The sequence below is a fragment of the Lepidochelys olivacea genome (assembly GCF_965140295.1).
Source record: "Lepidochelys olivacea isolate rLepOli2 genome assembly, chromosome: 6".
Classification (NCBI taxonomy): Eukaryota; Metazoa; Chordata; order Testudines; family Cheloniidae; genus Lepidochelys; species Lepidochelys olivacea.
This window is the reverse complement of record NC_140416.1, coordinates 59,216,670-59,243,938: the sequence shown is the minus strand read 5'-3', so window position 1 is coordinate 59,243,938 and position 27,269 is coordinate 59,216,670. Positions and strand designations below refer to the sequence as shown.

The window sequence follows — 27,269 nt, the reverse complement described above, 5'->3', positions numbered from 1 at the left end:
CTTAGTTCCGCCATGTTCTTTGCGCCCGGCGTCTCTGCGCTGGGGGTGGAGCCAGCGGCGGGAAGCGGAAGGGGAAGGAAGCGGAGTCGGTCCTCCCTTGATTACCGGTCGTGCTGTCACACGTGACTGAGCCGGGTGGCCGTGGAGGCAGCAGCGGGTCGCGAGCGCCCTTCGCCGCGGTCAGGATGTCCGGCAAGGACCGGATCGAGATTTTCCCCTCGCGGATGTGAGTGACTCGCCCGGGCGGCGGCATCTGCCGGGGCCCCTCCCTGGCCGGAGCCGGGCTCCCCTCCTGGGCCCCGGGGCTCTGGCGCGGCGGCCCGGGCAGAGGCGGCTCCGGGACTAGCGCAGTGACCGGGGAGCGGGCGGGCGGCGTCACGGTGGTATCTAGGGGCCAGTCAGGGAGCAGCAGGACCTCCCTGCTCGGAGCCGCGCAGCAGACGGGAGCCGGCGGGAGCCCGCCCGCTTCGCCCAGTGGCCCTGCCCGTCGCTGCTTTGCCGATGGGATGCCGGGGTGTGGGAGCCACGTCGGCCCCGGCGAGTCGCTGTTCCCGGACCCCTACCCCAGCCCGCCCATCACGCTCCCCCGGGGAACGGCCCAGGCTCTGAAACCAGGGTTGGGGATTCTACAAATTTCGGGTTTTGCTGTTTAGGTGCAGGGGCTGCAACGCGCTGCGTGTGACTCGGCCCAGCTTTGTCACTGTCCTGTTCCAAGGGCGGAAGAGACCGTTGTGATCATCTGCCCTGACCTTCTGTGTAACCCGGGCCCAGGACTTCCCTGTGTCAATTCCTGTTGAACTAGAGCCTGTCTTTTAGAATAACAGCCGTGTTAGTCTGTATTCGCAAAAAGAAAAGGAGTACTTGTGGCACCTTAGAGACTAACCAATTTATTTGAGCATGAGCTTTCGTGAGCTACAGCTCACTTCATCGGATGCATACTGTGAAAACTGCAGAAGACATTATATACAGAGAGACCATGAAACAATACCTCCTCCCACCCCACTCTCCTGCTGGTAATAGCTTATCTAAAGTGATCATCAAGTTGAGCCATTTCCAGCACAAATCCAGGTTCTCTCACCCCCCCCCCCCCCCCCCAAACTCACTCTCCTGCTGGTAATAGCCCATCCAAAGAGTAGTCACTTTGGATGGGCTATTACCAGCAGGAGAGTGAGTTGGGGGGGGGGGGGGGGAAGAGGGTGAGAGAACCTGGATTTGTGCTGGAAATGGCTCAACTTGATGATCACTTTAGATAAGCTATTACCAGCAGGAGAGTGGGGTGGGAGGAGGTATTGTTTCATGGTCTCTCTGTATATAATGTCTTCTGCAGTTTCCACAGTATGCATCCGATGAAGTGAGCTGTAGCTCATGAAAGCTCATGCTCAAATAAATTGGTTAGTCTCTAAGGTGCCACAAGTACTCCTTTTCTTTTTGTCTTTTAGAAAAAACATCTAGTCTTGATTACATCTGACTTGGGTCATACAGGGCAGCTGGAAGCTGGGGTCACTGTATATATTAGGAAAAGTGTATAGCGAGGAAGGGGTTTGACAACCATGACATCTTGTAACATTTGACTTGGTTGGTGAGCCACTTACCCCACATTGAGTAAAACCTCAGCCTTGCTGAGGTATGTCTGAACAACTGTAAGGGATTGATTTCCTGCAGACATTGCAACTCACAAATACCCGTGCTAAGGGTTTTTAACTGAGATCCTGTCTACTCCTGTGGATGTCAAATTCAGCTAATTTGTGCCAGAACCTCCAAGCATCTAACACGTTCCTGTAGTTCTCAGTCCAATACTGAAACCTCTCATTCTTAGCAGTTCTATCAACATAAATTTCTATTAAGTCTGCTCCATGTCAGAAGCACTCCCTCCAGATATCTTCAATGCATTTGCAATGTTTTTAATGAATCCATTCAACTGAGTATCTCTGAGGAACTTACAAGCGAATTGGACTCTGTCTTGTACTGCTACATTAGTCTCCTACAAAACTCCGTCATTAAGGCCAATATTATAACTGGGTTAAAAATGGTCCAGGGTGCAACCCCAATGCATGGGTTGTCCTTGAGCCTCTGGGTGCCAGAAGCTAGGACTGGATGCAGGATGGATCACTTGATGATTGCCCAGTTCTGTTCATTCTTTCTGAAGCATCTGGCGCTAGTCACTATCAGCATCCAGGATACTGGACTAGATGGACCATGGGTCTGACCCAGTATGGTGATTCTTATTATTTAAAAATTGCCAGTGATGGAGAATCTTATATTCTCTTTATGAAAACTGTTTCAGGAGATGATCATATGGCCAGTGCAGATGACTGTAGTTCCCTTGCTCTTGCAGGGGCAGTTTGCAATGTCATAATTCACTTAACTTCCCTTTGTCGCCTTATAACCAGAGATCCAAGTAGCTTACTTTTTTGTAGTGTTTTTATTGAGCAGTACAAATTCCACTGAATGCAACAAACATAAATAAAGGGGATCCTCAGAACCAGCAGTTTTCTGGGTGTGTAAAGCTTGGGCCACATTAAGATATTTTCCATTGTATTCCTTTTTTTTATGGCAATCCCTTTTAAAATATCAAAAAAATCTTTAAATTTAAAGAAAAACATAATATACTGGAAAAAGAAAAGGAGTACTTGTGGCACCTTAGAGACTAACCAATTTATTAGAGCATAAGCTTTCGTGAGCTACAGCTCACTTCATCAGATGCTGAGCTGTAGCTCACGAAAGCTTATGCTCTAATAAATTGGTTAGCCTCTAAGGTGCCACAAGTACTCCTTTTCTTTTTGCGAATACAGACTAACATGGCTGTTACTCTGAAACCTGTCATAATATACTGGGTTGCTCTGCACACATTTTTCTGTTAAACACACAACAAAAAATACAGACTTCATAAACAGAGGTCACATTTTAAGCTTCCTGATTTTGCCCATGCTCTATTTGTATTTGTGGCCTTGGGGGAGAATGAGCATGAAGACTGAGCTGTGAAACTAGATCAGTTCTTCCTGGAGAAACCATCTCAGGATTGAGACTGGTAATGAGGCAATCAAGACACCTCAGAAATTCAGTGACCATACAACTGGAGATTGAGGCCAGGTCTATGCTAGGAGTGCTTTGCCTGGCATAGGCAAAATAAGCTATTCCGGACAAAAGTATAGTTTTTCCAGTATAACTGTATTTACACTAAGGACTCTTGCCTGCACAGCTGTGTGTCACAAATCACAGCTTATCAGAGACTAGTGTAGAGCCGGCTTAAGCTTTTATACATAAAACTGATAAAGAATGGGACGTGGGACAGGAGAAGAATGTATTGGTTTTTGCTTTTACTTGAAGGAGAATAGCTGTATGGAAGCTGGAACATGAGACCTGTGTTGGGAGGCAAACTCTATGCTTGGTGTCAAGGAAAACCATGTATGAAGGCAGAACTTGACATTTACAGTCTTTGATATATAGCTGAGAATGGGGACATTCACTGAAATGCACTTTTCCTTTAATTTCAGATAGAAATTATTAACTTCCCAGATATTGTAACTACTTCAAGTGGAATATGTAGGGTTCACAGCTAATTGTGTTGACAAAGGAAGTCAACTAAATGGAGTATAATCCCGATTCTCGGTAATTTTCCAGGTGCTGATTTGTCATGTAGTCAGATGTCTTTGACAAAGCATGGAATATGGCCATCATTACAGCAGAACACAAGACACTTGAAAGTTTGAGTTATGAAACTGCAGTCTTGTAATGTTTCTACTCAAAAACTGTTCAGATTTCCAGGGTCGGAGCAACCAAACTTCACCATGAGCAGGAGAGGGTCATTCTTAGTCTTGTATAAAATTGTGCTGACAGCTGCTGCTGTCAGCTTTAATACGTAGGTGGGTCCCGGCACATTATACCTCCACTTGATCTAAGTGGTCAGTTTGCAGTCTCTGCCTACAGCTCCTTGTTGAGAATAGCTGTGTGGTATATGTGGTCCTGAAAGGTTCATTGACTGTTTGACTAGATAACTCCATTTTCGATCGCTTGTCACTCCTGAAGCACAGATCACTAAACATTCTGCAAATGTGGATTCAGGGACTGCCCAAGTTTAGAATTGGTGTGTATCCTCAACATATTTCCAGAAGAATACGACCAATTCTGAACGAGGGATATTTTGATAAAATTTGTTTTTTCTTTTGAAATTCCATTAGTCATAGTAAAACATGACTAATCCCTAGGGGCCAGAGAGCAGAACGCAAGATCTTTCCATGTAGTGTTCTGAGTACAAATCGCTTTGGGAAGAAGGGTTAATGCTATGGGAAGGCATTTGAGAGTCTAGAGTTCTGGATTCCGTTCTTGACTCTGCTGCGTGAACTTAACTCCTCTGATTCAGTTTACCCTTATGTAAAACAGGGATAACATTTATCTTCCTCACAGTAGAATTGTCTTTTAAAAAGCACTTTTGAGATCCTTAATCAAATTAGTGTGCAATGTTAATGTACAGCAACCGAGGCATAACTGACTTATTAAAATTTTGAATAATAGCTGTTGTATTCCAGATCTTCTTCTCTTCTTAAGATTAAAAAATGCATCCCATGTAGAAAGATTACACTTACAAAGTAGAGCTTGAATTCATAGCTTCATTCGTTCAAGCTTCATTCATAGAAATGCAGAATCATAGATGCTGGACACAACCTAATAGATTATCTTTATCTGCCTTGTCTGGTTACTGCTACTGAATTGTCCTCTTCACTTTGTTCACTACTGCTCTTGTTCAGTTAAATTTTAAATGTTCCAAGTGATGGATCTTCCATGACTTTTGCAGGGAGCCTATTATGGAGGTGTATTTTTTTTTTTTCCACTGTTCATTTTTGTAGTCTTCACAGTTGTCTAGAATATTTCATCCAGAGAATTATGCCTAAGTTTGAGAGCACTCTTTCTCTAAAAATGATGAGAGGTGACTTGATTTAGGGTCTCAGCAGAGAAGTAAACTCATAGCAAGTTCTGTTAATAATCTGTCTGTCTTCTCCTCAATTGAACAGAATTTCTTACTCCATCTTGTTGTTAGTAAAGTTTCTTATTGGCATAAATCTTTTCTACTTCAAAGCTGCTTGGTGAAGTCTTTTTGTTCTAGCTGTTCTGGCTTGATGGTAAATAGGACTGTGTTTAATGCACACATGGAGTCTGTTAAATCTTGCTTGGACTAGAAAATGAGCCAGCCTTTGATAGTTAGATCTTGGAAAAAGCCAGCTGGTACATGGCTGTGAAATCGCTGAACCTGTTTGAAATTCCAGGCATTGATTTCTTCTAAAAAGGAGGCTTCATTTTTATTCCCTGAAAGACAATCTACTGTGAACATTCAGAAGTTTCAGTGCGAATTGAGTTCTTGGCTGTTTAGGAATTTATATGGCCTGTGTTGCTGTGGTATCTCAGTGTTTCAGACACATGAAAGAATGTATTGCCTCAACATGCCTGTGAGGTAGAAAAGTGTTGTTTGTTATTTTATAGATGTAGAACTGAGGTAAATGGAAATTAAGGCCATGTCCACACTACCACTATGGTCGGCAAAACTTGTGTCGCTCGGGGGTGTGAAAAAACACCCTCTGAGCAACATAAGTTTTGCTGGCATAAGGGGTAGTGGACACAGCACTATGTTGGCGGGAGAACTACTCCCACCAACATAGCTACTGCCGCTTGTTGGGGTTGGTTTAATTATGTCGACGGGTGAGTTCTCTCCCGTCAGCACAGAGCCGCTACACAAGCGATCTTACAGCAGTGCAACTGTAAGGTCTCTAGTGTAGACATGGCCTAAGTGTTTTTCCAAGGTCACACAGGAAGTCTCTGGGCTTGCCTTCACTGCAAACTTAACTCAAGTTGTAACTCAAGTGTTAACTCTAGCATGTATGCTATGCACTCTCTCTCTGTATCTAGACTAGATCAGAGGTTCTCAGGACAAATTTTTGGTGGCCTCAGAGTGTGGCCACCAACTCTTGCTGGTGGCCACTCATGCTTTTTTCTAAAATGCTTAATTGGCTTTAGGAAAAACAAATAAATATGCACATATACAGGTCCGAATCATTGTAATTTATTTATTGCTAGCTAGTAAGTCTGCTGTGAACAGTGATACTTGCAGGGTTAATATCTCTGTTCACAGCAAACTTACTAGTTAGCAGTAAACAAACCTGCAGGTATCACTGTTCACAGCAGACTTACCCAGCCCCAGCAAGCCTGGGGACAAATTAAACCCTGGATGGGGGGTCGGGGTAGGCAGCAGGGGCCAGGGGTGATGGAATTGGGGCAGGGGGAGAAGCTCTGTAGCTGGGGACAGAAGCCTGAAGCCCTGCAGCCGGAGCCTGAAGCCCTGCAGCCGGAGCCTGAAGCCATATCACCCCAGGGTTGAAGACCAAATCCTGAGCCCCACCACCTCTGGGAAGGTGGGGAACTCACCATTTGCTTGCTCCTCCAGTGTTGTGTCCAGCTGTCCCCAGCCCCTGCTTGCAGCCCCAACAGCCAACATCAAGGTGGTGCATCCAGGAACAATGGGGAAGGGGAGCGGCTGCTGCTTTGTTTCCTCCCTCCCGCAAAAGCCCCTGGTGGCTGCATTTGAGAAATGCTGGGCTACACAATAGCCAAGTTAGCAGAACTCATTAGCTGCTAACGCAACCGTTCTGAGTAACTCAAGCTTTTCACAGTGTGGCCCCTCTTGCTTCAGCAAGGCTAACTCAAGAGGTGCAAACTCTCCAGTGAAGACACAGCTTATGGCAGTGATGGAAATGGAACCTGTGACCTTGGTTTCAGTTCTCAAATCTTCCTCAGGACTGAGTTTAATACTCAGTCCAGACCATTCAGAGGGTAGTACTTGCAAATTAGGATCACTTCCACCTGTCTCCACTGACTTGGAAATCTCTCACAGGATTTCTGAGGGTAGGGAATAACTCCACTTTCTGGACAGTGTTTGCTCTTTTCCAAAGGAGAGTGTGAGCTGCTGCTGAAAGTCTGGCTGCTGTTTTGTCTTGCCTGTTGCGGTCTTTTAAAAAAAAAACAAAAAAAAAACGACTTGACTCTTTAGAAAAGCCAACTCTTGTTGGTTTCAATAGACAGACTAAAGTCTCATGAAGAATTGGTTGCCTTTATGGTATTTGAGAAGTGTCAAAAATAAGAATATTAGAAAGTAGAACAAATGTCCTCAGGATGACAATGGGCTAGTTTTGGTTCCTATTGAATGGCTCTAGAGAAGTTGCATTCCAAAGAATTTTGATTGTGTATTGTGTGGCTTTCTATAATGGAATGGCTGAGCAATGATTTGAAATACAGTGCCCGTATGTAGCACTTGTCAGCCTGTTGAGATCTTCAGCTTTACAAACACTAACCCACCTTTTGAGATGGGTAAGTAGAATTCCCATTTTTACAAATGAGAAAATGAGCCACATCAAGTGGTTGCTCGTGGTCAAGGAGACCAAGACGACTAACATGTCTTCAGATGCTTCCTAATGTCTGTCATTTTCCATGTCAGAAATTATTTTGCTTTCTCCTTATCCTTCTGAGTGATAGAAAAAAAATCTATATCTCTTTCCCTGCTTAATAGGGCTCAGACCATCATGAAGGCTCGTTTGAAAGGGGCCCAGACAGGTCGCAACCTCTTAAAGAAGAAATCTGATGCTCTGACTCTTCGATTCCGACAGATACTAAAGAAAATCATTGAGGTAGGTGAATTCAGTTTCTACCATGTCTGCCTTGCTCTGTTAGGAAATTATCTGTGTTCTGTAAACCATGCATTTCCATAGTGCTTCCATTGATATCACTTTCACATAGGTTAGAATTTGGTGGAATTTTGCAGGTAAGCTGCAGTTCTGGTAAATAACACTGAAGTGATTTTAGTTTTTCTATCTGAAGAAGCTGCGCAAGAGGCCTAAGACTCTGTTTAGGAATTTAAACCCCCTCTTCTTCCTTCTCCAATCAGCCATAAATCCTGCTTCCTTCTGTACCCAGAGCTGCCTACAGGCTTTCCTGAATTTTAGAAAACTGGCCAGTCCTGGTGGTGTTTAACCTGCTTCCTTCACTCTCTGGCTTGGGGAGGATGCTGTGGACCATCAGTGTCAGCTGCATGATTAGAAGCAGCAAACTCTGTCCAGCTTGATCTTATCCCTTTTTCTGTAAAGATACAGTGTTAATATGGGTGTTGGTGCACTCTGCGGCAGTAGCAGCAAACCCAAGATTTAACCATGGTCAGGTGAAATGATGCTGAACATGAATTCGGTTTGTCTACTCTTGTAACTGAACTGTGTTTAGCATTGCATTAGTTACAGTTGCTGCTGACAGCCATGGTTAGCAATGTTTCCATTTCATGGTGTAGATAAGGCCTCAGAAGTGTTGTCTGTTTTCCTGCAGACTCAGTAAGGCAGCAGTGCACTGGCTTATACTCAAATTTTTGGCTTCAATATTTTTTTTTTAACTGTATGGGCTAGAAATGCTTAAATCTTATCTGTGCTGAGAAGACTTGGAAAAAACAGATTTCCCAGTAGTTCAGCTGAATCACTGTAAGAAGCTGTTGGAGCCCTCTTGTGCTGTTCCCGTTTTTACTACCATGTTAAATCCTGGGATTCTCAGTTCACAATAATATGGTGGCCTATCAGGGGCATGCCATAAGCAATCTTACATTGTGTATCCATCCTAAAGATATAAAAAGTCACCTTTACATTTTAGTTTTTTGTGCTGCCTCCTTGGTGGGTGTGACCCACTGTTGGGAAACCTCAGGACACAGGATTCTTTGGTCTTTGACTAGGTACAGCAAACAGCTGTCAACGATTAATGTGACATCCTGAGGTGACTGCTTTTCAGCTCTAGGTTGAGTTATTTTTGTTAAGTTTTAAAATTGCATCTCTGGTCTCTTTATAGACTAAGATGTTAATGGGTGAGGTGATGAGAGAAGCTGCATTCTCACTTGCTGAGGCAAAATTCACGGCTGGAGACTTCAGGTGAGTATCACTGATTTGTACTGTACTGCTGTCTGGAGAATCCCCAGCTTTCCTTTCCCAGGAAGAGAGGACAACCAGCAGGCTGTTGGTTCCACTCTTAGGAGAAAAATGGAAGAAAGGAAAGTTCTGTAGTAGATGCTGGGAAAGGGAAAGGCAGCCTCATGATAAATTGAGGAAATATTCATCACTTTGGAAGTCAAACAAGCACATCAGCTGGTAGAAGCAGCTTTCAACTAAGTGTAAATGTAAACCCCTCAGGTGAGTCAGTGGTTGCTTCTGCAGCTTGGACTTTAAAGTGTAGGGAAATGGGAAAGTAACAGAAAGCTGGTCTAGTTTTCCCTTTTACTCTGTATTGCTGAGTGGTAGAGGCAGATTCTCCTCTTCCATGATTTCATCATCTTTTCTCAGTAACTCCCAGGGAGAACTACTATGCTGATGACTGTCTAGGGCAGTGGTCTCCAACCTTTTTATGCCCAAAATCACTTTTTGAATTTAAGAGCAATCCAGGATCTGTCCCATTCACTCCATCCCCTCACCCCCCAACTGTCAGGGTGGTTAAGCACTGGAATTAATTGTCTAGGGAGGTTGTGGAATCTATCATTGGAGATTTTTAAGATCAGGTTAGACAAACGCCTCTCAGGAATGGTCTAGATAATACTTATCCTGCCATGAGTGCAGAGGACTGGACTACATGACCTCTCAAAGTCCCGTCCAGTCCTATGATTCTATGCACAGTCACACAAAATCCAACTTAATGCTGGAACCTTGGCCCAGATTTCAGGTTTTTTGGGTTCTTGTGTAAATTAGAGCCATAATATTACTAGAATATTTTTGTGTGGTTTTCTGCCAGATAAATAACTCCTTTTCAGGCATAGATTTGAGGTTGGAAAGAGCCTTGATGAGCCAGGTGTGCAATGTGCGTTCTAGATACTCGGTCTCTTTAGATTTACTAACAGATGCAGTCTCCTCACTTAGTTTCATAGCTCTTTTGTGTTAGCTTTTGATTTCTATGTAAAAGGTTTCTTCATTGAACTGCTAGTGTGGGTGAGCTAATCTTCAGAAAACTCAGTGCCAGAGCTGGAGACTTGTTCCATGAATCCTCGAAGCAGTTTGACTGCTGGTTAACCATTGCACACAACTGATGAATTCATGACTTGATTTTACCCATTTAAGGTGCATTTTCTTCTCTTCAGTACCACTGTGATCCAGAATGTGAACAAAGCTCAAGTCAAGATCAGAGCTAAGAAAGACAACGTAGCAGGTGACTATCTCCCCACCTTTGCGAAGTACAAGTATGTCACAGGCCCATTTATGTTTCCTGGAAAATACAGATGGTTTGTAAACAGAATGTATGTCTCCTCTTCTGCATTTCTCTTCTCCCCTCCTCCTTTTATTACTAGGGACACTTGCATATGAAAATAAGAACTTTGTGGACTACAGATTCATTTGGTCTCCATAATTGTTACAATAAGAAATTTTGCAGTCAGGGAAACGGGAGGATGGCCTCGGATTAAGTCATTTAGTCCACTTTTGCAGGTGCCAGGTATGGTTTTCCACTGCAGCCTATTCTTCAGAGCTTTGTCGAGTCCAGTTTTAATGTCCCGAGCAGTGGGGCTTCCACTGCTTCCCTCAGGCCAGCTACACCATGTTCTAGTAGATATCTCCTGTGTGGAAGTTTTTTAGTATATGCAGCTCTAACTTTTGTTTGATTTCATCCCGTTATTCCTAGTTATACAACCTAGATCACACTGAACAGTTCCTTTCAAATACTTGTGCAAATATATTCCCCTCAGACATCACTTAACCCAGCTACACATATTACGTAGGATCTTTTGATGTTTCCTCAGATCATTTTCTCAAACCACTTAATTTTTGTTCCTCTTCTCTATGCTTCCTTTAACTTATGAACATATTTTTAGTATCTCATCAGCTGTATGAAGGACTTATCACCAGCTTGTTTTGTAACATGCTTCTGTACACAACCCTTAAAATGTCATTGGCTGTTTTTGCTGCTGTATTCCATTACGAACATAAGAATGGCCATACTGGGTCAGATGTCGCCCAATATCCTGGGTTTTGACAGGGGCCAGTACAGATGGGGAATGAACAAAACAGGGTAATTTCAAGTGATCCGTTCCCTGTCATCCAATCCCAACTTCTGGCATTTGGAGGTTGAGGGACGCCCAGAGGATGGGGTTATGTCCCTTACTATCTTAACCATTGGTAGACCTATTAGCCATCTTCCATGAACTTATCTAATTCTTTTTGAACCAGAATATTAGTTTTGGCCTTCACAACATCCCATGCAATGAGTTCCATGGGTTAACTGTTTACTATGTGAAGAAATACTTTGTTATTTAAACCTGCTCCCTATTAATTTCATTGGGGGACCCCGGTTCTTGTGTTAGGCGAAGGAGTAAACAACACTTTCCTATTCACAAACTTGTATTTTATCCCTCCTAAATCTCTTTAAGCATCATTGCTTCCATATGTCTCGGAACATCTTCAGTTATGCTGTGTGTGCATGTGCACCACTTCACAGCAACCAGCTGCACCCCAACTGCAGGATTCTGCCTTCAGAAAGGGAAGAAGGATCTATAAATCCAGTCCCTCATCTTGCCTAAATGAAGTGAGAGTACATAAATTGCTGTCTGGTCAACTTTTGACAATCAGACAATGCATAACTATTGGGGTGGGGTGTGTGTATGTCCTGGACTCTAAAGATACCTGGTTATGCCAGAAAATTCCATGCAAAGTGCTAACACAATACATTATTTAACTGAAAAATTGCCACTCAGAGTCAGGAAACATTATAAAGTTGAATGCTCAGCGCATACCTTAAAACATGGCTCACTTGTTATCAACAAAATAACCAAATACTATCAAACTGAGTCTACATACCTGAATTTCTAATGCAATTTCTGGGACTTGTGTTTTTTAAGACACATTCTACAGTGATGTGCTATGGACACTGCTTATCATAATCTCAGTGTTGTGTTCACCCATTGTTTAATTTGTACTTCTTGTCAGCTCTTTAGGTCAGAAATCATTTTATGTTTGTGTGGTGCCTAGCACAATGGATTGTCTGGGACCTCTGGAGGCTACTGTGAGACAAATAAAGCATATTACAACCCCAAATTCTTAAATTTAAATGCTTGTCTTTAGAACTACTAGACTGATTTTCTTTAAACATAGCTATATGTTTGGGTCTCAATGAGATCTAAAAAACAAGTTTGCAATTTCTATTTTTGGTTATTTGCGTTCTCTTTGCTTACAATTTCTGACTGGAAGATAAAGAAGAAAATCATGGTTTTGAATATGCAAGTGTCTAAGCCAAGTTGGTTCAAACTTAAAAAAAAAAATTGACTTCTAGCTGAGGGAGCATGGAGACCTTCAGCTCCCAAAGAATTTAATGTTAGGAGCAATTATGGGAGAAGGAAGAGACTAGAATTGAAGTTGAACTAACATTAGCTACAGCATGTTCTGCCTTTGTAAAAAATACTGTAGTCTGAGTACCAAATAAAACATTCAGTGATTCTTACACACACTCTTGTGTGTCTTTAACAGGTGTAACTTTACCGGTGTTTGAGCATTACCAAGAAGGAGGGGACAGTAAGTACAAAATGGATGTTTTATGTCTTCAGGTGCTTGCGAAAAATACTTGGGTGTCCTGGAAACCCTTTATCATTGAAACCCTGACAACACAGGAACTGGTAATGCAAGCTTTCTCCATGTTGCTCTGTCAATGCTGACTGGCAGGGGGTTGCCTTTGGGGCCAGAGGGGAGTGTAGCTTTGGTCTGTATGCTGAAATTGCTAATAAGAGGTCACTCCCAAGGTGCAGACTTCATAGACCACTGAACAATCATCCAACAGTAGTGATGGTCAGTAACTACTACTGTTTTCAATATTAGAACTGCTCACTGAGAGGTGAAGGATTCAGCATTCCATTAGCAGTCCCATAAGCGTCTCTGTACTTGTGCTCTGGCAATTTTGTTGAGAGGCTTCATTCTTGCTAATAGCACTACTGTTTGATGGGTTATTTCAGGTTATGAGTTGACTGGCTTAGCTAGAGGTGGAGAGCAGCTGGCAAAATTGAAGAGGAACTATGCCAAAGCAGTGGAGCTGCTTGTAGAATTGGCCTCGCTCCAGGTAGGTGGGAGCAGAAGACGAGCTAAAGGGGTTCTGGTTTCTCTGTTGTTCGATGGACAATCTTGGTGGCTAAGGATGTAGTAACCCCTTGATCTCTGAGCATTGCGTGTGGAGATCGAAGGGCTGCAGTGTTCCCACAATACTGCAGTTCTTTTTCAGTTTGTCTTCTCTCATCAGAGTCTTGAGCTTCTCTCTTTTTTTCTACCCTACAACTGTTGCTGGCAGGCATAGACACTGCATGTTAATTGCTCCTCTGGATCCTCTTGGTCCTCTGCAGCCTCTCCTCCTGAAAATGTGTGAGAAAGAGACTGAATGGCTGCTTTAGCTACTCACAAGTATAGCTCTGCAGGGCCTTTCGTGGCCAGTTTTCTTACTGTTATTTTGAACTCTTAAGATGCCTGGCTTGTAAACGCCCCCCTTTGGGTTACTGGCATATGTAACAGTAGGTTAGTTACAGTAAGTATTTAGTCACAGCATACAAACATGTCCATGAGAATATACCTGTTTGCACAAGGGCAGGGCGGAATTTAGCCTTTAAAGCAAGCATGCTTGGCTCCCTGAAGCCATCTATGCTTGTTGGATGGTAAAAATACTGTGTCTCATTTGGTTTTGTATTATTTAATCTCACTGTCATAGACTTCGTTTGTTACACTGGATGAAGCCATTAAGATAACAAACCGGCGTGTGAATGCTATTGAACATGGTGAGTGAGTTGGAGCTTTCCCCCTTTAAGACGCTTAACTGATTTTTGAGCTTCCTTAGGAGATGAAGAGCAGCATAGAGTCCTGGCAACTGTCACTCTTCATTGGTCTGCTTTGCTGTTAAGGGGATTTCTGTCCTGATCAGGAGTTGCTATAACAATATTACGTAGGTGGAGAATAAACCAGGAACTATATTGTAAATAAAAATGCCAATGTGCATTAGACACAGGTTGCAAGTCTTGCAAGGACTAGATGAAAGGGAGCTGTACTGTGGTCCATAGAGCATTTGCTGATGCTCTATGGATACCTGTCTAGCCCCACGATGCCAACTCTCCCCTTTGTTTTCAGACATTATCTTGCATTGAGATCTACTAATATTACCTTTGTCATTTTCCCATGTAAGTGATTGCTTTTGTTGTCATAGGGATGTTGAGAGATTTTGAATGGAGTGGGGATGGGAGGTGGTCAGTCGTAGATCCTAGTGAGATCCCTTTTGTGGCCCCCACTGAGACTTCAGTGGGTGGAATCCAAGCATCTGGACCCTGAATGGATCCTGGGGTCCCTGGGTGCAATCTTCTGTTTAGCATCACCCTTCTGAGTGTTGGAATCTGCTCTCTGGCCACCTTGCCCTGCTGGGCAAAGCGCTGACCCTTCAGACTCCCCAGTACTCAAACCCCCTCCCCCTCACCACCCAGAACTCCACTCAACAGGTGCAAAGCTTCTGGTTTACAATATAACTCTCTCCAGGGTACACCATAGTTGTGAAGCAGTCAACACTCTCTCACTTTGTTCAGTCTGTCAACTTTATGCTCTTTATATTTAATCCATGTAAAGCACAGGAGAGTACAGATTACATAAAACAATAAAACCTCCTTAAAGTTAATGTCCTCATTTGCTCACCCTTCCCTTGGGAGATTATCTGTGTTGTATCTGTCAGCAGGCAGGGTCTTTCACCCCCTTGCCTACCCTGTGCCCCTATAGCCCCTTAAGTAACTCTGGTGCAAAATGGCTCTCTCCCCCATTCCCCTCTGATATATCATTCAGACTCCTGCTGGGATCACCTGTTTCCTTTGTTCTGCCTATTAGTGATTTTCTATTACTACCAACTTCTTTTCAAACAAGAAGGGTCCTTGCCTGGTCCTCATTGTTGAGATACTGTGCTCTGCATAGCTCAAGTAGTTAATTTTTCATCAGCTGTTCAAAATTCATTTCCCCTGTCTCTCTTCACTATTCCTTTCCTGAAAAATCTGAGGCTTTTCCCTTTACTGTTGTGGCACTTATAGCAACTCTCACTGTCATAGATCCCACACACATTGTCACCAGATATGTCACAATCAGCACAATTGTCTCATGGAAGTTTTCCCTCCCATTACCAATTACTTTCTTAACTGGGGCTGCAGAACCCTGCCTTGTTGAGCCAGACATGCTAGTCTGCTCCAACACAGACTCAGGGTCTGAACCATGTGCCCCAAAGCTGCAGACTTAGCTGAAAACAGCTTAAGAAGTGCTCGTCTCTAGCGCCCAGCTCCCAATGGGATCCAAACCCCATTTTACTCTGTAAAAAGCTTATACAGAGTAAACTCAAATTGTCCACCCTCTATAACACTGATAAAGAGATATGCACAGTTGTTTGCTCCCCCAGGTATTAATTACTTTGGGTAAATTAATAAGCAAAAGTGATTTTATTAAATATAAAAAGGATTTAAGTGGTTCAGAGTAATAACAGACAGAACAAAGTAAGTTACCAAATAAAATAAAACAAAACACACAAGTCTAAGCTTAATACATTTAAGAAACTAAGTACACGTAAATCTCACCCTCAGAGATGTTCCAATACGCTTCTTTCAGGGACTAGACTCCTTTCTAGTCTGGGTCCAATCCTTTCCCCGGTACAGTCCTTGTTCCAGCTCAGGTGGTAGCTAGGAGATTTCTCAGGACTGCAGCCCCGTTTGTTCTGTTCCACCCCCTTTTATAGCTTTGGCACAAGGCAGGAATCTTTTGTCTGTCTGGGTCCCCACCCCTCCTTCTACATGGAAAAGCACCAGGTTTAAGATGGATTCTAGTACCAGGTGACATGGTCACGTGTCCTGTGAGATCCCAAGCCTTTATTCTTCCTGGCCTGACTCACAGGAAGGCTTAAGAGTAAACAGAGCCATTGTCATAGTTGGTGGGAGCCATCAAGATTCCAAACCACCATTAATGGCCCACACTTTGCATAATTACAGTAGGACCTCAGAGTTCTATTTCATACGTCTAGTTTCAGATACAAGAATGATACATTCATACAAATAGGATGACCACACTCAGTAGATAAGATTTGTAATGATACCTTACAAAAGACCTTTTGGATGAAGCATATTCCACTTATATTATATTCAACACATTAGCATATTTTCATAAAATTATATGGAGTGCAACATCACACAGGGTAATGAGGGCTCTAGAAACGCTTATGGTAGATTGTGCTTCTCCTAGGAAAGCATGTCTTCAAACACAATTTCATATCCTCCATGCCAATGCTTAACTCCTATCTCTCATTTGCCTTTGGTGTCATCTCTGGGCCTGAACTCCTCGTCCCTCCTTTTCCTGATGGTGGAATCTGTCTTTTGCCACTCTGCTGTGTTGCTTGTGTACAACCCTGCTGCAGGTCCCTCTACTAAACCATCCAGTTTTAACCTCCTGCCACTTAGATTATTTCAAGGGCCTCCTCAAGACCCAGCTCTCCGGACTTCTTTTGCCTTTTCATATATACAAAGAAGCATGACATTGAACTCCATCTTCAACTCCTTTGCACTGCTTACTTCAGGATTCAAGTCTAAATTGTCCCCCTTGTTAAGCAATGCAGCTTTCCATGGACTTGCTCCATCAAACTTACAGGTCTTCTCTTGTCTTCCCCTCACTGCTCACACACTTCACTCATTTAGCAGTGACCTCCACCCTGGTCTTCCAAACAAGCTTGACACTGTTTGTGAGAGAGCCTTCTCCTTTGCAGATCCTATTGTTGGCAGTAGTCTTTCAGAATTGACTAGCTCTCATATCAAAGCTGTGCTGAAAATGTCATCTCCTGCTCTTGTCCTTATGACTGAATTTAATTTGCCATACTGACATGCCATACATACCATGCTGCTGCATCACATGCTGTCTGACATCATGGTCTCCGTTGGCATACAATTTGAATGACAGATATTGCACAACACTTAAATTTATAGCACCCTTTATCCAGAAAGGAGCCCAAAGCATTTTATAAATTAGGGATCTTATCATGCACAACTTAAACATGGCACTGCAAAGTTTAACTTTGCACAGCAGTGCTGTGCAACCATTCAAGATAGGAAGTTGTGGGTAAAAAAGTCACACCCAACAAACTGCTGAAAGAACCAGTGGTAGAAGAACAGAGGCAGAAGAATGCAGTTTCTGAAATAGAAATTTGGCCAATACACTGTGGTTAAGACCTTCATTGTTATGGAAATGGCCTGGGACCTTGACCTTCAAGAGTTCAGGATGTTAGTGGTCAAAGATCTTGTTACACCTTATCCAAGAGAGAGCACCTATTTCAGCACAGTACTGCACTCCCTGGGATATTGGTTCCGTACCTACAGAATCAGGTTTGCCTTGCAGGCCTCCCATGTCAGGCCTCGCCCTTTTCAGCCTCATCTGAGGAGATCACCGTATAAGATTATATGGATGCAGAAAGAAAGCAAATCATTCAGTCTCATTATTGTAGGACAAGGACCTGAAGCTGTGGAATGAAAAGTTTTAAGTTGGACATGGGGGGAAAAAAAAGATTGTCTACAGAAAAATAAACTTACTGATTTCACTACTTAGTTCTCCCCATTCAACCTCCATTGGAAGCCAGTGCAAGCTGGCTCCATTGAATTATTGGCGCAGGTTATGAAATGCTGAGCCCTGTTAAAGAAAAGTTTGGTGTTGGTTACTTGCTCTTAATGAAACACTGCAGTTCTTTCTGTCAGAATAAGGGAGGCATTTACGCTCCCTCAGACAAGCAGATCACTGGGCTGACTTTGAATGTATGAGATCTCTCCTCACTGTACATTCTGTGTTTGCATGAATAATATGGTAGTGATTCTTCCTATGTCTTAGTGATTATTCCCAGGATTGAGCGCACACTGTCCTATATCATCACGGAGCTGGATGAGAGAGAGCGAGAGGAGTTCTACAGGTAAGTGATGTGAATGGAGGGGGTCGTGCTGGCCCCTCTCTTTCTTCTCACAAATTGTCTTTTGAGAGAGAGAAAGAAATGGTAGTGATGGGGTAGAGAAGGAGAACTGTGCAGTAGGCTGGACTATTGACATCCTGCTTTTAGAAACTACCCAGTGCTTATTGCACGTGCAGGTCACCAGTGCTGCCTAAGCACCGTTTCACAGCCACTTCCCTCCTAGATGGGAGTAAACCTCTGCTGTTATGCTGTGTGGTCCTTGACACCCTGTGCCGAGGCCTTGGGAGGGAATGGTGGAGCACTGCAGTGCATACTGAATGTCCTGCTGTAAGGGTCTATTCTGTAGATCTAGTTGCCCTCTCCTCTCAGATTCCATGGGAGTTTGCTCTGGGCCACCTTCCCTAGCTGGTGTGGCTACTCCTGTGTATGCTGTTTCCAGAGCCTTGAGAAGAGAAGTGATGGAGCCACTAAAACTAAACCTTAAGCAAAATGGGGCTTTCCTTGCTTCTAGCTGACAAACAGAGCAGGTGGGGGTGTGATTCTTTCAAAAAAACAGTCTAGTGAAGACTTCAGAAAACACTTCCTAACATTTGCCCTTGAGAGTAATTGCTGTAGGTGCCACAAGGATGTGATGTGATCACAATGGGGGATAGGGGGGAGAAATGGTCTGTGCAATTGTGAATGGGGAGGTGGAGGTTGATCCGCACTCCGCTCTCATGCTATTACGATGTATTCACCACCCAAAAGTTTGAAAACCCTCTCGTTTAAGGGATCAAGAGGCAAACTAGAAAAATACCGGTCCAGAGTGTTTTTGATGGATAAATCTGCAAACTTTCAAGGGCTGTGGTGAGAGAATCTTGGGAAGGTCAAGCTTAATGTGATGGGGGGAAAGACGTTAGTACTAGGTTAAAGGAGGCAGGGCTAAACATTCACATCTTTCTGTCCTATGTGAAATTCAGATTGAAGGAAGCTGGCTCGTTCATCTGTTGTACCCCTTTCTATTTACTTACATTGTTTAGCATTAAGCTTTCTCAATTAATGAACTTCTAAAAAGGCTCTCTACCTGTCTTTGTTCCTTTGCACCTTTATTCTTTCCTTGTGCTGATTCATTTTCCCATGAATCCTACCAGGTGTCTTGGATAGATTTTCTTCAGTCACTGTGGGAGGCCTCAGAGGTTCTCCTACCATCCCTACAGGCTGGAGAGGATTAAGTTAGGAGGCAGGGTGTGGCATTGATTGGCCAGCCCACCAGGGTGAACAGCTCATTGCACAGAGAGGGCCACTCAGTCTTAATCTAGTTTCAAATCAAGCAGAGGGAGTTAAACACTAATCAGCCACTCAGCCTACCCTTTTGGTGGCAGAGGGATGGCCTACTCTTTTTGTGGGTGTAGTCCTGGGCTTTGTGCCACTGGAAGGAAATTATTGCCCATTAGAGGCAGGCAACCTGGTGCCAAGAAGCTGAAGTTTGAGGAAAGGTTAGAAGAAACTGGCCTTTTTCTTGCTGGGGGGGGAACCATTAAGAGGTTTTAAGGTTGTAATTGTGGCTAAAAAAATTGGAGGATAGCTGAAGCCAGTTGCTCAGTTCAGATCTCAGGTTCAAGCTAAGAATAGGAAAGCGAGGAGTAAACTGCATGCAGGTCAAACTAGTTCACTCCAGAGTAACATGCCTATAAAATGCCTAGTGTATACAGGTTAGGTGCCTCTCTTGCTGGAGTAGGAATTGAGGGATCATCAGACAAGATAGATTTAGTATGTTTTACAGGTCAGCATATTGGGGCCCAGAGAGCATCTTGCTGTACCTACATGTAAGCTATCATGTCAAATGTATTGCATCAGCTGTCTTTCCCGGGGCTCCCCAGAGGACTGATGGAAAAGCCGAACTGTTGGAGCACATCTTAATTTCTTAGGAAGAGGAACCATCAATGCAGGCATTAATTACACCCCAATTCTCACTACAGGTTAAAGAAGATTCAGGAGAAGAAAAAAATATTGAAAGAGAAGAATGAGAGAGAGCGGGCGTTACGGAAAGCTGCTGGGGGGGAACATGAACCTGCCAATCTCCTAGCAGAAGAGAAGGATGAAGACCTCCTCTTTGAGTAGCTCTGTTGGATGGGGAGACCTAGACAGCAGCGTGTTAACTGATGTAATTCTGGACATGCTTTCTGGATATTTATGTGGTTCTTCATTTGGTGTATTAGCCTGTGAGCTCCATTGATTGTGGTTTTTCCCAAGATGAGAACTCTGGGAGCTTTTTTTGGTGGGGGTATAGAAGCAGAAAAAAGAGACTAGCAGGAGTCTGGTCTCTAGTGTAAGGGAGAGGTTCTTGCTACTGCCAATCTACCACCACCTGTTTTGCTTCTTAATGGCTACTGAATCTTGACTGCTGTTGATTAAGGATATATTTATAGCAATCATACCCTCCTTTCTCTCCTTCCTACCTTTAAAACATAAGGAGTGTTTTCCACTAAGGGAGGGAAAAAAACCCTATGTGCATGTTAACAGGTGAAAGTAGGTGCTACAATTAACTTGCAAAGTATTAATGATAGAAAAGCTAGATTGTTCAGACTAACCTTGTTGCTGGAAGACATCTTCCATTTTGTGTAACTGTAGGAGAAAATTCATGTGTCTAGTAAAATTATTTTAAATGTTACTGTCTGGTGTCCACCCTAAGGTTTTGCTAAGTAGGAGACAAAGTTGCTACTTTCATGACCCTGGAAACTGTGGCATAGCAGGCTCAGTAACAGTGCAAGCTTTTCCCTTGCTTTGTAGCCACTGTACCTTAATCTTGAACCAGAGGGGCCCACTTCCAGTGCTGTCTCCATGTCCACTGGACCCTTTGTCTCTCCTGAGGTGATGATGAAGTGCTATGGATCACATTCTAGTGTAACCTTGACTGAAATGGCAAAGCCATTTTCTATAGGCCACTGAGCAGCTTTATATAGGACTCTAAAATCCCTGGTGATAGACAAGGCCATTCTTATTATTCTTCTGCTGAGGGGTTAACACAGCAGTACAATACATGCACAGAGGCAACATTATTTATGGCATGTCTTATGTTTGGAATGCATGAGTTTGAAGACTGAGTACATTCCTGCTCTGTGTGGTACAGGCTTACAGCTAGAGCTGTGGTGGGGGTGGTGCTGGACTTCAATTCCCACTTGACTATGAGCTCAGCCCTAATTTGTAGTCTTCCCTATCAACTACATGCATGCCCCGAGCTGTGTCCACACTGTTAAGATACTTATGGTATTTATTTTGAGCTTAAGGGGCACTTAGTGCTTTTTAAAAAAATTACAGAAGCATGGAACTCTTCAATTGAAATACTTAAGCACTTAGGTTCAACCAACCCCAAAGCAGCCTTTGAGTGATGGCAGAAAAGACTTCAACAGTAGCTACATCAGGTAAAAATTGTAGTTTATTTTGTCTAGAAATATTTTACATTTTTTACATAGTGTGCAGTTCATGAGGTCTCAAAATACAGAGTGCAGATACATTGGGGCTAACCACAGGTCATTGAAATTATTAGTTGTCAAGTCCACATCTTATACAATTATTCATAATCCTTCAATATTTTTGTTTAATTCAGATGATGAAACAGTTTTTTTCAATAAATCTGGATTGGTAAAAATGAAGATACCTTCCCCTTTCAGCTGGCTATTAAACAGGTGACCATGCCTAGTGTTTCTTCCAGCAATCAAGTCTTTTACCCCTCAAAGGGACTGAAAAGACACTCTTCCTTCATGACAAAATGGTAGAAAATGCTTTCCTACTTACTCCAGGTTCAGGCAATTTGGGTTCAAACTCTAAAACTAGTGCCATATACCAATATCCATCTGAGCTCTGTGAGCCTAGTCTGTTCCTCAGTACTGCTCCAGCACACTCACATAATTAGATACAAAGCCAACACTGCCTCCTATAGTCGTGATCATTTCACTTCCATAAATGGATCTCTGTGAAATATCAACACCCCCCCATACTTCAAAAACAAACAGGGTACAGCTAAACATCTCTCAACCTACTGCATTCAAAGTCTTAAGGATAGGAGAGAAGGGCGTGAGATTTACCAGCATTCACAGCATTATTTAATAACAATGTAACATTGAAACTGTCAGGGTTCAGTAATAGAGTGAAATTTTGATAATTCACCTGTGACATCTTTAAAGATGCCTCTCTAAAGATTGCACTTCAACTTTTCACTTTAGCAACTTTTTTTTTTTACAGGCAGTTGAGAATCTACAACTTAAGCGATGTAAACTTTGAAGGGCAGAATTGATGGATAATGCTGTTGCCCCCCAGCACCTGAATTTTGTAGTGTCTCACACCAGACTAAACAGTTAGTGGCTTGCTGCCTCACACTGCAGGTGCACTTACTTTGAATACTTGACTTGGAGCTAATTTAGTAACATGCTAGCTATTGACCCAAACATGATATGCAGTTAATTTCAGTGTCATTTAAGGCTTCCAACACCCACCTCACTGTAGGTATGTTAGTGAATGGACCTTATGATTCTTCTCTCAGCCATAGCATGTTCACCAAGATAATATGTACCATGGTTCTAAAACCCAAGTAAACAGCTTATAACTTCTCTCCATAGGCAACCAACTTGCTGGGCCTCGTCTAGGTTTACTGCAGACAGTACAATCTCTATCTTTCACCCTGCAATACAGGAACGTCACTTTACTAAAAGTGATTTAAAACAACCTTTTCACACTATACTCATTCTCTGTGTAGCCTAGAGCTCTTCATTCAGCTATAGACACAGAAGGCAAGAGGTTTGCCTGGATTTGTTCTTCGAAGAAAATATATACACAAAACAAGACTGTGAAAAACAAACTCACTCTTCATTTCTCACTGTTACACTGAATCAACTACACATTGACATAACTCCAGTGTTTAAATGTGGGAACAAGGAAAGACTGTGGCTAAACAAGAGGAGAATCAACATTCACATTCAAGATTGTTCATGCTACCCCCAGAACAAAGAAAAGCTAAAGGTAACATTTCATTTCAATGCTTGGAATAGCCCTGCTGCAGATTTGACAGCTGCACAACTTTCACAGCTCAGGCTAGTCTGTAGGGACATGCTGAACTTAGACGGCAGAACATGCTAGGATATAGACCGTGTAATACATATGTTTCCATATCTTAGGTTGTTTCCTTAAGGTGACTGGTTTACTTAGAGTAGTTACATTCAGCGGTTTTAATTCCAGTTAATTACCTGTAGGACCATTAGCCACAATATATACCAGGGCCAAAATAAAAAGACACTCATTACAACTGCCCATTCAGTCAGTATCCTTTATGTTATAAGAACTGTTTACATTATCAGGAAGAATATTTTTTAAAATCCGCATGTTTTATAAGAATGTTTTTTGTTTTTTTTAATAAAAATATAACCTCTGCCTTCTAAACATCTCTACAAATCTGTGGGGAGCAATGGCTCCCAAATCAACCGATAAGCTTTAAAGAAAAACACAATTCCATAAAAATATCACATCTAAAAGATCAGTACATATTCCTCTCTCATTGGACCTAAGGTTAATGTGCAGTCAAATCTGATTTATAAAGTCTGACTAAAAAGACACAAAGGGTTGAAATATTTACATTATACACATTTTGCAAATTACAGTGCTCTCAGAAAGTGGAATGTAAATAATTAAAAAAATAAATTCAAGCCTAACCAGGCAACTCCAGACCAAAGCGCACCTTATTCTGTGTATTTTTAAAAGGGGAGAATTTCTCATAAACCTTAGTGTCTCATGTAGATTATTTCTCTGCCCGATGTTTTCGTAAAAGGTATATTCACAAACTACTGTCATGTCCCACAAGGTCATTAAGTTAACAGTGTTAAATAATAATAATATTTATAACTATGTGACAACATGGACTGTATATATACACACATTTAAAATCTTTAGTTTTTAAAGAAAGGTGATTCTAGATAGAAAAGGTAAATCAGCTGTTAGAAAGGCTATTTAAACTATTAAAAATTGTACTGGCTTCTTCAGAGCTTCCATTTCTAGTCCAAAGATGAGAAGAAAACCCAGACAATCTTTAATCAGTATATCATTCTGTTCATGAACTGCCTAATAGATTTTCTTCACTAATACACCAACTATCAAGGGGTGCACCCACAGAGGTCTAGAGCTCACACTGCCACCTAATATTTAAGTCTGATGTGCAATCTCCCTTTGACAGACTGCTGGATACAAGTCTGCTTGTCCCTTAGAACTGTTCTTTTTCACCGTAACCAGGTGGATGGCACCCACTGAGGTTCCGTGTCAAGTTTGTTTATTAAACGAAGTAGCTCCTGATATGCCTTATCAAGATCAGAATTCACAATTGCTGTGTCAAAATAGTGGCCATTGTTTTGTTCCATCTCTCTGGTCTTCTCTATGATTTCTCTTAGCTCTTCTGGCTGTAATGAAAACATAGGAGGAATTAATTTATATCGTATAATTATATGAACATTCTGAATGTTCATTTTGAAAAAATGAACAAAACTACTCATCAGGGGATTGTAAGGTCTTGTACAAAATTTTCATGGCACAGGCAAGTTTGGCTTGGAAACTGCTACAGTGGGCTAGAAAAATGTAATTCCACACACAATGGCTGAAAATGTATGAAGCTGTACAACTACAACAAATATTTTTACAGCAGGTATGTATTTTAATAAGGGCAGGACATGAGACATTTCTATGCATTTTAATAACTATCCAAAATGTGGTAGTTTTGTTTTGTGTGTTCTAAAAGACTTAAGTCTTTAGCAGTAGTTGGTCAGGAAATTCCACTGATCATGCCCAGTCTTATTCCATCACTAGATGATGATGCAGTATTGAGTGAAAAAACTTTTAAAGACACGAAAGGAAAATGATAGAATGATTATTGCAATTAACTGCCCAGCAAATAAGTACCCTCAAAGGAACCAAATAAGAGAAAAAAAAATGTTTCAAAAAAAAAAATAAAGGCTAAGAGTTTCAAAAGTGCCAAAGTGATGTATGAGCCAAATTCTCATTAATTTAAACAAAAAAACCCACACCAGTGATGTGAAAGAAACAGTGCTGAGATAATTTAGATTAAAATTTAGATTGCGTTACAGAAATAGGAACCATGACTTTGAACATGTAACAACACAATTACAAGAATCAAAACAAAGTTTAGGAAAATGTATTTAAAATATGCTCATTTTTAAAAACAAAAAAAACCTACAGGGAAAGGGACAAGATAAGAGTTACCATAAAAAAACTACACCAGGATAATGAGGAAATGTTAAGAACCACACAATGCAAGTTGCTGAAACCAGTTCACCATTCAGTGAATGTTGCAATAACAACAGAAGAGGAGTTTCAGGGGAGTGAAAGGGCCAAGTGGCAGAAAAGCAGGAAAATTGCAGATGGGCTGGAAATGAATGTCCAGATAAGAGAGGCAGAGGGAGAACTGGGAAAGAAGTTAGCAGTGGAATGGGATCATTCTACTTCAGGATTTTTATTACCAGTGTAAACAGATTACAGAAGCATGCCAGATTTCTCAAAGCTTCCTGTGCTTATTCCACTGCATCATTAACTAAGGCAAAAAATATTGTTTCCCTATGATACATGAGATAAGAAGTAAGGTAGGTATTTTCAAACGGACGTAAAAGAGATTTTAGGATTAAACCTGATTTTTGTTAGGTTTTAATTAAAAAAAATCCCAAACAAAATATTTTTTGGGGAAAGGGCTAGAATAGAAGCTTCCACAAAAGAGTGGGTTACTCACCCTGTGCACTAACTGAGATTCTTCAAAATGTGACCCCCTATGGGTGCTCCACTGTAGGTGTGGCAGCACCCTGTGCGCCTGGGATCAGAGATCTTCATCAGCAGTGCCCGTCAGATCGCAGATACACACCTCCCTTCTCGCGCCATGAGTGGGATGTATATATAGTGCTGTGCAGTTTGACTGCCCCCAGTTCCTTCTCTGTGGCAGAGCTAACATTTCAGCTTTGACACAGAGGGGAGGAGGGCAGATAATGAAGCACCCACAGGGACACATCTCAAAGAACGTCAGTTATTGCACAGGGTGAGTAACCTGCTCTTCTTCCTCAATTGATGTCCCTCTGGGTGCTCCACTGTAAGTGACTGGAAAGCAGGGCCCCTAATTGGAAGGGCCCCTATTTGCTGCAGATGATAGGACAATCTGCTGAGGCATCCTGAGTAATGGTATAGTGATGAGCAAAAGTGTCTGATGATGGCCATGTGGCCGCTTTGCAAATGTCAATAATCAGGACATTACTGAGCAAAACAACAGAGATGAAGAGTGACCAGGTTGAATGTGCTCTAGTTCCAGGAGGAGGCTGTCGATTATGTAGTTGGGTAAGACTGATGTACATATATACTGAGAGATCTATTTTGAAAGGTCTTGCTTAGAGATGGCTGCACCTTTGGATCTTTTGGCCATTGAGAGGAAGTAGCATGATGATTTTTGGACGGTTTAGTGTCCAAGAAGAAAGCTAATGCTCGTGTGACATGGAGGGTATGCAATCATGTTGGTTACTGTGAGGCTTTGGAAGAAGTAAGGAAGGTGGATAGGTTGATTGAGATGGAAAGAGGATGGTACCCTGGGTAAAAATTTAGGATGTAGACACAGCGTAACCTTGTCTTTGTGAAAAATTGTATATACCCCCTGTACACATGGAACCATAAGGGCTCCAATTTCACTGACCCATTGGGCAGAAGTGATTGTGACAATGCCCTTTTCACAGATAAGTGAACGTAGGAACACATTGCTACTGGTTTGAATGGAGGTCTTGTAAGAGAGCGCAGAATGAGGCAGGCGTCCCAAGCAAGGGTTGGATCCCGTATATGAGGGTAAAGATTTTGGAGGCCCTTTAGGAAACATTTCATGAGTGGGTGAGTGAAGATGGAGTGGCCATCTATGTGGCAGTGAAAGGTCATGATAGATGCCAACTTCACACAGATGGAGCTGGTGGATAATCCTGATCATTTTAGGTGTAAAATATAGTCCAGGATAAGTGGCAATGAGCATTCATTGTGTCAACCTAATGGGAGATGCACCAGCATTAGATCCTAGTCCATTTATGGAGGTAAGTGTGTCTTGTTGTGTCATGTCTGCTGTTCAAGAGTACTTGTTTAACTGCTTCTGAACAAGTTATTTCTGAATCTTGGAACCACAGAGGAGCCATGCTTTGAGGTGGAGTAGCTGTGGATTGGGATTGAAAATACGACCCACACTCTGAGAAAAGAGTCGCAGAGAGAGATTGGAGGGCATACCTCCGTAAAGGAGGTAAGTATATCAGACCTGT

The 27,269-nt window shown here is 42.4% G+C and overlaps 2 protein-coding genes across 2 annotated transcripts in view; one reads left to right on the top strand and one right to left on the bottom strand.

Moving 5' to 3' along the window:
- The first annotated feature begins 54 nt into the window (after nucleotides 1–54).
- On the top strand, nucleotides 55–20,620 carry ATP6V1D (ATPase H+ transporting V1 subunit D). Its single transcript, XM_084630114.1, has 9 exons — nucleotides 55–226; nucleotides 7,553–7,670; nucleotides 8,863–8,942; nucleotides 10,136–10,203; nucleotides 12,510–12,554; nucleotides 12,989–13,092; nucleotides 13,729–13,795; nucleotides 17,895–17,973; nucleotides 19,929–20,620. Exons 1-9 carry the CDS (start codon nucleotides 186–188, stop codon nucleotides 20,068–20,070), a joined length of 744 nt encoding a protein of 247 aa, XP_084486240.1. The 5' UTR covers nucleotides 55–185; the 3' UTR covers nucleotides 20,071–20,620.
- A 747-nt stretch (nucleotides 20,621–21,367) lies between these two features.
- The window catches only part of PALS1 (protein associated with LIN7 1, MAGUK p55 family member), a 135,942-nt gene continuing 130,040 nt past the window's right edge, over nucleotides 21,368–27,269 (bottom strand). The window contains exon 14 of the mRNA XM_084630112.1: nucleotides 21,368–24,389. Coding sequence (XP_084486238.1) covers nucleotides 24,213–24,389 — 177 coding nt within the window. The 3' untranslated portion in view covers nucleotides 21,368–24,212. The remainder of the gene's footprint in view (nucleotides 24,390–27,269) is intronic.

Bases quoted from the DNA above. Each gene is read 5' to 3' on its own strand.
- ATP6V1D (XM_084630114.1), top strand. From the start codon at position 186: ATGTCCGGCAAGGACCGGATCGAGATTTTCCCCTCGCGGAT. The intron at 8,943-10,135 runs GTGAGTATCACT...TCTTCTCTTCAG, and splicing joins TTCACGGCTGGAGACTTCAG to TACCACTGTGATCCAGAATG. The intron at 12,555-12,988 runs GTAAGTACAAAA...GGGTTATTTCAG, and splicing joins TTACCAAGAAGGAGGGGACA to GTTATGAGTTGACTGGCTTA.